Genomic DNA, 9,966 nt, shown 5'->3' with positions numbered 1-9,966 from the left:
TTTCAATCCAAATGGGTCCCAAAGTAATGTACATTTACCAATTTAATACTCAATTTAATGTGCCCTAAACACCCATGGAAAGCCTACAAACAACTTACAGAATAGGGGCTGGTTGTGTTTGGGATGGCCCAGGAAATAGAAATGGTAAAATAACATAGGTTAAGTGTTGCATAGACAGTCTGTAGAGAGGTTAATTTTACCCTAAAAGAACGTATTATACACTAATTTTGTCTAAAAATATACCTTGAAACACCCAAGCTACAGAGAATCTCAAGTTATCTCCTGTTCCTCCCACAGTCAAGCATTAGATACTCTTACACCTAAATTTACCTCTGGCTATAGGGAACTCGATTAGCAAGGTAAAATCTGGGAGCTTATTGGAATGCCATCCAGATGGAAAGGTGAGAGAAAATTCTACTCAAACCCAGAGTTTACAAACCTAAAAGGCCTGGGCTTTGGGGAGATTTTACACCATGTGCAGAGCAGGCAAGATTATAGCAGCCTGGAAAAAAATCAGATTCCAACCACAAAAACTGCTCTTGTCTTGAACACACATTGAAGAGAAAATAGCCAGAAATTCCCACTGAAAAGGATGCTTTGACTGAAGAAAATGTTCTTTGAGCTCTGTCAAGTACACAGTGTAGAAGAGGCTGATACACAATTATTTTTCTAAATCACTCTGTTCTTTGCAGCATATTTCTCTGGTATTCCCAAGGCCCTGGTTGGTTGGCTGGCTGCCACTCTCTGCCCTAGCCAGGGTCATTGTGCTTTGACTGCTAAGGGGGAGAGAGACTTGAGATCTTGTTGCAAAACATTGATTTGAAGCAGGTGCAGCTTCGAGACAGTTTCTGTTATCTCATCCACCTCCCACATTCCCGTCTGGATTTCAAACTTTGATTTTTTTTTCTTTTCCCTCTTGTCAAGAAAATTTATAGAGCTTGTCCTTCATCTCCTTCCAGAGATATGGCAAAGGGAGGGAAAAACCCAAAGGGGTGCTGTATCTTATCAGGCTTTACTTCCCTGCACTTCAACTGTCAGCTGTAGCTGGGGTGTGATTTCCTCTCAGTCTCTCATAACTGCGGTAAAGAAATTTTCCATGATTTACCACCTGGTTGGTTCTTTGTTTTCTAATTCAAAGAAATGCCAACGTTTTCCTCTTTAAAATTTACTGTTGTTTCCAAACATGCAGATTAATGACAGCTTTGCAATTGTTTATAAAATTTATCACTCATTATATAAAGCTATGCACAAACGGCACACAATGGGGCATAAGGCCCTCTGTGCTTTGTAGTGCTCTCTTTAGGTGCCATTCTACCTTGTCCTTCATGGTACGAGTACAGTCAGGAGTCATCTTGCTATTTATTTCATGTCAAGAGCCAAGTTATTTTTTGTCTTCTCCCAGTTAGACATACAGTCCTTACTCCTTGTTAGCAAAGACCAAATGCAAGAAGTCATCCTGACATCTATGAGAACTATTTTCCTAGCTGCAGCCCTAAAGCAGGAGCTTTACTGTTAACTGACCTTCTGGGTTGGGGCATATCTCTCCTCTGCCAATACCCAATGTTGTCTTTGTACTTATCTTTGTACTAAAATGGACATCGCTTTTCTTTCTCCAGAAGGCTCCAGGTATCTAAATATAAGCTTCACTATCATGTATATGATCCCAAACAACAGCCTACAGAAATTACACCCACTGAGGCAGTGATTCAGAGAATATGCAGTCTGTCTGTGTGGAGAGTGTCACATCCTCCAACCCTATGGGTGACTATTTTTTTCCATTAGTCATAAAATCATAGAAAATTAGGGTTGGAAGGGACCTCAGAAGGTCATCTAGTCCAGCCCCCTGCTCAAAGCAGGACCATCCACAACTAGATCATCCCAGCCAAAGCTTTGTCTAGCTAAGTCTTAAAAACCTCCAAAGACGGAGATTCCACAACCTCTCTGGGTAACCTGTTCCAGTGTTTTACTACCCTTCTAGTGAGCCAATTCTTCCTAATGTCTAACCTAAAATTCCACATTACTTGCTGCAACTTGAGACTGTGGCTCCTTGTTCTGTCATCTGCCACCACTGAGAACAGTCTAGCTCCATCCTCTTTTGAACCCCCCTTCAGGTATTTGAAGGTTGCTATTAAATCCCCTCTCAGTCTCCTCTTCTGTAGACTAAATAAGCCCATTTCCTTCAGCCTATCATGATAAGTCATGTGCCCCAGCCCCCAAACCATTTTGTTGCCCTCTGCTGGACTCTGTCCAATTTATCCACATTCTTTCTGTAGCGGGAGGCCCAAAACTGAACACAGTACTCCAGATGTGGCGTCACCAGGGCTGAATAGAGGGGAATAATCACTTCCCTGGACCTACTACCAACACACCTACCAGTGCAGTCCAGTATGCCATTAGCCTTCTTGGCAACAAGGGCACACTGCTGGCTCATATTCACTGTAACCCCCTTTTCTGCAGAGCTGCTGCCCAGCCAATCAGCCCCCAGCCGGTACTGGTGCATAGGATTGTTCCATCCTAAGTGCAGGACTTTGCACTCATCCTTGTTGAACTTCATGAGATGCCTTTTGGCCCAATCCTCCATTTTTTCTAAGTCACTCTGAATCCTAGCCCTACCCTCCAGTGTATCTACTACTCCCCCCAACTTGGTGTCATCTGCAAACTTGCTGAGGGTGCTCTCTATGCCATCTTCCAGGTCATTGATGAAGACATTGAACAAAAGACACTGGCCCCAGGACCGACCCCTGGGGGACTCCACTTGATACCAGATGCCAGTTGGACATCAAGCCATTGATTACTACTCTCTGAGCCCAGTACTCCAGCCAGCTTTTCTTACAGTCCGTTCATCTAGCCCATACTTCCTTAGCTTGCCTTCGAGAATGTTGTGGGAGACCGTATCAAAAGCCTTGCTACAATCAAGGTATACCACATCCACCAGTCTCCCCACATCCACAGAGCATCCAGAACATCTATACTAACAATGCAGCACCCCCATAACTGTATTATAGCATATTTGTGTGATAAGACTTCCCTACAGCCTTCTCCAATACTAAAATATTCTTTGTGGCTGTGCTAAAGAGGATTACATCTATGTTCAGCACTTAGAGACTTAAAATATAGCTTCTACAATACTACCAGCATCTTTTCAGAAGGTGGAACTTTTACATCAGTAACATGCCCAGCCCTACCTCCAACATTAACCTCCAGGACAGTCCAGACCCCAATATTCTCCAAAGACCAGAAATGTTGCCTCCTTCCATGTTCCCTCTTCAGGCGGGGATCACTTCTACACTGGTCCTAGCCCCTGGAGGCAAAACTTTGACTTTGTTTATAAGCATTCAGTTTGCTTCTCGGCCAGTTATGAGGAGTTCATTTTTAGGGGATGGAATCAGTGACATAAGGGGTGTGTGTACACAAGCTTTTAGGTGTGCCTAAACTTAATGCACAATAGTCTAATGCACATTAAGGTGATTTAGGCGTGCATCTATACATGCACACAATAAGGCGCATCAATGCAGGTGTGCAGACTGACTTGGGACTAAAGTTAGTCCCAAGTCAATGGACACACACTGTGTTAATGCACATTAGTGTGTCTACATGTTCACTAATGTGACTCAGCTATTTGCACATAAATTTGATACGTGCTTTATGCAGGTATCAAATTTAGGCTCAAATATCCTAAAATTGCCATGTTTAAGGTACATTAAGGACATGCACATGTAGATGCACGCCTAAATTGGGCTAATGCGCATTAAATGTGCACTTGTATACATGCCCAAGAGGCAGCAAACTGAATCAGTCCTCAAGCTGTTTGAATTTAGTTGAAGTAAATCTTGCTGGCTGAAATACTGTAAGAGTGGATAGGAACATTCATATTCACACAATTCATATTCACACAATCCATGATATATGCATAGTTAATTTATGTAGTTTAATCCATTTTACCCACACCAAAGGGTTAAGATTAAACTGTATTTGAGTCAAAACAAGGCCAGCAACACCTGTCTTAGCACAGTAGAAAGAGAACTGAATTAGGCAATTACTTATGCCCACAGATTAGCCAAAACAATAAAGGTGCTGAAGCTTTGCTTGGCTTGCCAACACTGCAGACATACAGAGTTCAACCAAAGTATTCACTATCTCTTCCTCTCTCCTAAAGATTCATGCACATCTGGACACTGACACTTGGAGGTAGGGGAAAATATTTCATGTGATAAAAATCTGCACAGTTTAAATTGCACATAATAAAAAAGACTTCCACAGACAAAGACTAGAGGTACATCCAGTGTTCCTGTTTTTCCTCTTGTGCATAAGGCTCTCCTACTCTACTATACCAAGCATTTCCTCAGTCAATAAAATTTGGGCTTGATTTCATGGTGTTTGGCACAATGGTTTTTAAGAGTTCAGAGAAGAATTAGAAAATTATGGCTGAGTTTAAAAGATTGTTCAATTATGCATGAAAACTGACTGAGGAAACGGAATGCAGAGTCACTCTACCCACCCAGATTTCATTTTGCAAGTTTCATATTGTCTCATAAGAAATTGTCATTGGTTGTGAAAATTATAAGGACAAGACACTAAGGCCCAAATACAACTCACCTTTAGGTGGGTAAGTAGCCACTTACACAACAGGTCTTGCTCTTGTGAAAAGAACTGAGAAAGGATCTGTTCCAGGCACTTATTCTCCATGCACGTGGAAGGCATGTCAGCTCCATGTAAATGAGTGCCATGTAAATCCCTAAAACATTGGTCACAGAAAACCACAGCTAGTGATTTTCTGGAAAATGTGGATGGCTCTCCTACCTTATAGCCCAATAGTTTAGTGGCTCGGGGACTTGCTTGGGGGTGGGATACTTAGTTTCCAGGCTGCTTCATTCAGAAGGAATTTGAAACTACATCTACTTCCCAACAAAGTGTCCTAACCATTAAACCAGGGTCTGAGCAGGGCCAAGAACATCCTCTTTCCATCTCATCAAAGCTAACCTACTGGGCAGCCAAGAGGGGAAGCTTATGTGAAGCCAGAAGCCGAGCAGGCCAGAGGGAGTGTGCACTTGGGTGGGGGTGTGTGACCTCGACCCTGTCAAATGGTGTTTTTGCATTTAATTGTCATTGGATAAAATGGACAGACAGAAGTGGAATAACTTCTCTGCTTTGGGACAGAAGCTGTGGCCTTTACAAAATCAATTCCTTTTTAAACTTCAGATTAATATATTGAAGCTCTTTGGGGCAAGGACCATGTCTTTGTTCTGTGTTTCTGAAGTGCCTAGCACAGTGGGGTCTTGGTCTACAACCAGGGAATCTCTGTGGTTTCTGAATGGCATTTGAAAAGAGTGCTTAACCTCTCCTTTCCTCCCAACCCCCCAGGAGCACATTTACAAACTGATGAAGAGTGACAGCTACGCACGTTTCCTCCGTTCTAATGCTTACCAGGACTTATTGCTGGCAAAGAAGAAGGTACCTGTTGGAAAGGACATGCTTGCTCCTCTTAGCACCTATTGATTCTCGCCTGCTGCTTGCTGCTAGTGTGAAAATAAGAATATTGTTGCTTTTTCTTTTCTTTTCTTTTCTTTTTTTTTTTTCTTTTTCTTTCTTTAAAACAAGAATGAGAACATTTGTTTTCTCTACCTGAAAAAGCCCATGGTACGGCATCCCCATACACAGCCTCGGCAGATGTGGGGAAAAGATAGACTGGCCAGCCAGTAAAAACACAGAACATGGAAAAGATGCTCATACCGCACCAGCGTCTTCCAGACTCAATGGAGGCATTTAAAATGGCTCTGTCATTTTGTCATGACAAAGATCATATCATATATCAGAATTAGAGCCCATGAATCTGGTCATTTGCTATTCGGGGAAATAAGAATGGGGAGATGCTGCAAACCTCGTAAGTCTAACGATGCGACCTTCCCTTTGGATGCCTTACCTGGAGACCTCCTTGGGGTGTCTGACCTCTATCTCCTTCTCTTTCCCCTGCTCTTTGCCCTCCCCCTCCCTCCCCCTCCCTCCCCCCCGAACTTTGCTTCTCTTTTGAGGCCAGAAGTAACTGCAATCCAGGCAGTAAGTGAGCCACATTCTTTACAAGAAAAAAGGGTTTCAGTCGTAAGGTGACAGCAACCTATTTTCTGCAAGGAATTCCCAACTCAAAAGAGTAGCTGGTTATATAGGATTAAGTCAGCTCTTACCCAGCCAGTTCTGTTCCATTTGGGGGAGTTGGGAGGTAAGATACTTATCTCTGTATTTGTGGCTGTGCTTAAATGCTTTTTCTGCCTCTTGGCTTACTCCAGGAGTGTGTACACATGTGTATGTACGCATGTGCACGTCCCATTTATACCGTAAAGTTTTGACTTCCAAGACAATTATTGCAGCCTAAGCATGTGGTTTTCCATCATTTTGTTCTCTGTTTTTCCTCCCCGACATACTCTGTGTGCTACCAAATGACAGAACACTGGCATAACTCAGAGAAATCCCAGTGGTACTTTAGATCCTGATTGCTACTGTGCATCCTTACAGTGTGTATGATGACATAATGAGTCAAACTTTACCCTCTGCTGTGCCTGGCACGAGCATCAGTTGCATTGGAATGATGTAATTGAGAGCATAAACTGGCCTGGTGTCAAAACCAGCTGGTCTGAGACAAATATAGACTGGAAGAGGAAATGTGAAGTCCTATCTGACATTTGAAATTTAAGTTGCAGGTCAGAATTCAGAGGTTGGGGGAAAAGAAAGCAGTGCATTAAAACTTCTGAACTGCCTTTGATGATAGAGAAATTAAAACCATTTGCTGCTCTTCTTATCCCTGTCAGTTTCCAGTTTGGCCTCCCTTACACAACATGAACACATAAGGATTCATGTGTTAATTTGAAGGAAAGTTCTCCCCCCAGCTGAGCCAGTTCTAAACCAAGATCTCTTTAGAAACATTGTTTGCTGTCAGATCAAGCGCTGGACCTGTCAGCATGACTTCCTCTTCCCCCACTCAGACTGCCTGGGGAGCAGAGTCTGTGGCATGCTAACAGTGCAGTGGAAGTCAGAATCTAGTTTCCATTAGAAAGGGTCATGGGTATTCTGGTGAATTTAGCCAAGCACAAAAAAGACAGTGGTAGAAATTATGCAAACATGCAGTTCGCCAGCTTAACACACAGCAAAATTATAATTACTTCAGAAGCTCTGAAACTTCGCAGCCAGGTTGTAATAAATGTTGTTGTACCACTGAAAGCACAGAGATGCTGGCTGAAAAAATAGGAAGCTGTCATGCTGAGCTTCCTAATAAGATCCTTAGGAGTTCCAGCGCAGATCTGATCCATTCGTGTATCTTGAGACAACCTGGGAAAAAGGGTGAGGGATGGGGAAGCACAGTGGAATACCAGAGCCTTAGGGGATTGAGAGGTTGAGTCCCTGGTAGGTGGACCTCCAACACTTCCTTTTATTCAAAGGACATTTCTCATTTTGAACCTAAATTACCTCTTTTTCACACCAGCATGGTGTCTCCTGATTTTTTTTGTTGAAGATTAATTCTAGCAGAAGATTATAGAGTTGCTTTGTTTACACAAAACAAATGAATTGCATGGCATTTCAAGGTTTGTGTATGAACAATGTGTGTGTGTCTTTTGTGTTGGGTCTTTGTTAGACATTGCTTCTCTCACACAGTGCCTTGGCTAGTTGAGATGTACAGTGGAGTGGGAAGGGTGGTCTTGTGGCCAAAGCACAAGAGGAGGAGTCGTGATAGCTGGGTTCTTTCCTTGGCTTCCCCACTTGTTTTCTTATTTGACATCGGAGAAATCTAATAACTTATCTTTGTTTTTTATTCTTCTCTTTGTAAAGGACTGACCTGCCTGGCAGACATGTTGTGAGACATAATTGATAAACATCTGTAAAAATATCTGGCACATTTCAAGTTCCTGAGCTGAAATCATAATAATAAGTGCAAAGTATTATCATTTTTCCACATCACATAATAACTGCACACATAAGAGTTCCTGGTCTGCAGGCTAGGAGAGAAGTGAGCATGGACTTTGGTATGCTGGGAGCAAATTAGCTGGGTTATGAGAAGGAGTAGGAAGGGTAACACGTACACAGCACTCAGTGATTAGGGACCAAATATAGAGCACATGTGCCTTATTCTTATTCATTCACTATGGATTTTTTCTCCTTTCCTCTCAGTGTTGTTACTTTATTCATCACTGTATATTGGCCTGGGTGCTGCCAATTTCTGGTGCTTGGGGAGTGCAATGTTGGGCTCCAGCATGAGTGTAAGCAGAGGTCATATGTAGGTGTTAGACAGGTAAAGAGCTAGGTGTAATTCTCTGCAGTCCATGGCAGTATTTCTTTTTTGCATGCCTTGGCCATGAAAAGATGTAGACAGAGCATTGGAGAAGTGGAATTTAGCCTGGCTCTCAGCATAAGGACAAGTCTCTGTTTACTTCTCCATCTGGCCTCATACCTGTAGCGAGGCAGCTGTCACTGGGCTGCTCTCTGCAGGAGCATCATCAGTGCTGGCCTGGATTCCACTGCGCTCCAGGGCTGACTCCTTGCTTTGTAAGGTACATGCCATGTGCCCCACCTGTGCTGCACTTAGTCAGACATCAGTCTGTTTGCATTACTGCTATAGATGTATTACTTCAGACTACAGCTTACAGTTGGTTATTATTTATAACCAACATCCTTTCTCCTCATTAGCCAAAAAGATGGCTATATGTTCAGATGATAATGAACCTTTTGTAAGGGATGGCTGCTACAGTTAGGTCTTGACAATCCCACCTGTGTAGAAATTTTGGCTGGATGAACTGGTTGAGTGGGGTTGAGTGTCCATTTACCAGTCCTGGTAAAAAGTGAAGCAGCTCAAACACCACTGCATCTTCAACAGGATGGGTCACCACAAGAACTCAGATGTATGGACAAGAGAAGAAAGGCCTGTTAGACACTGCTAGTACCTTTTGGGGAGAGGAGGGAAGCATAAAGCAGAGTAGCTTTAGTTGCTGCATTTTTTCAGGTGTGAAATTAGAAGCTGAGCAGCTAGAACCATTGTCCCCAAAAGGAAAAAGCCAAGAGGCCCCTTGAGTAACTGTCCATATAAGAACATAGATGTATGGTTACCATAAAATGGAAATCTGGGTGTTGCACATGTAATCTATCTAACACAGGTAGTAGTGTTGCAAATAGCTGGGCTAGCCAGACTCCATCCCTGAACAGTTCAGTTTTGTCCCTGGTTTAATGAATAAAGTACTTCTTAAGCTTAAATAAATTACATAGTGAGTATAACTAAAGAACCTCAAATTATTGTTGTCTGCCTGATCAGGCTGATTGGCAGAGGGGAGGTAGGCAGGGGCTACACATCAAAAGTGGAATAGAGCAGTTACATTGTTTATACCTGTGTTATACATTGAACACCCATAGAAACCAATCAGATTCTAATGATCCCATAAAAAAACCACTACTAGTCACCACAGAGATACCTGTGCAGGTGCACCCTAGTTCACTACTTTGGTATGTGTACCAGCTATTTGTTCCCCCGTTGTTGAGCCTCCCTTCAAGCCTCCCTATCTTCCTGGGAGATGCATCACTTACCATCTTCCAGATGTGATCTGCAAAGCCCTTTGAAACTCCGTGTTTATTGGCAGTCCAGCTGAACCTGGTGCTACATTGCAAGGAGGGAGAGGGAAGTGGGAAACTCGGTTAGAAGCTGAAGCCTTGTTGAACCAAGGTTCTGTTGATGTCTTAGCAAGACAGTGTCAAGGCACAGGGCCTCTAGTCTACTGAACAAGCAGTGGCAGCAAAGACATGACAGCACAGACTTCAAGATGGGCTAGCAACTAGAATATAAACCCTCAGGGGACCCAGGTATGCACTCTGTTTGCTAGCCCATGCTGAAGCCAGTGCCACTGTGCTTTTTCTGCTATTGTTACCCATGCTAGCCAGGTTGAAGCTAGCATAGGCATACCTAGTTACACCTTCATTCTGAGTTATAGACACACC

General features: G+C 43.0%; 1 protein-coding gene across 1 annotated transcript in view; it reads left to right on the top strand.

Annotated features, from left to right (window-relative positions):
• Window positions 1-9,966, top strand: part of RGS6 (regulator of G-protein signaling 6) — a 772,987-nt gene that overhangs the window by 708,797 nt on the left and 54,224 nt on the right. The window contains exon 16 of the mRNA XM_019519132.1: window positions 5,362-5,451. Within this exon, the coding sequence (XP_019374677.1) occupies window positions 5,362-5,451 (90 nt within the window). The remainder of the gene's footprint in view (window positions 1-5,361; window positions 5,452-9,966) is intronic.

This window comes from Gavialis gangeticus, unplaced genomic scaffold (genome assembly GCF_001723915.1).
Source record: "Gavialis gangeticus isolate Ggan-Ray unplaced genomic scaffold, GavGan_comp1, whole genome shotgun sequence".
Classification (NCBI taxonomy): domain Eukaryota; kingdom Metazoa; phylum Chordata; order Crocodylia; family Gavialidae; genus Gavialis; species Gavialis gangeticus.
Note: the sequence above shows the minus strand (reverse complement) of the source record. Positions and strands in the feature narration are given on the sequence as shown.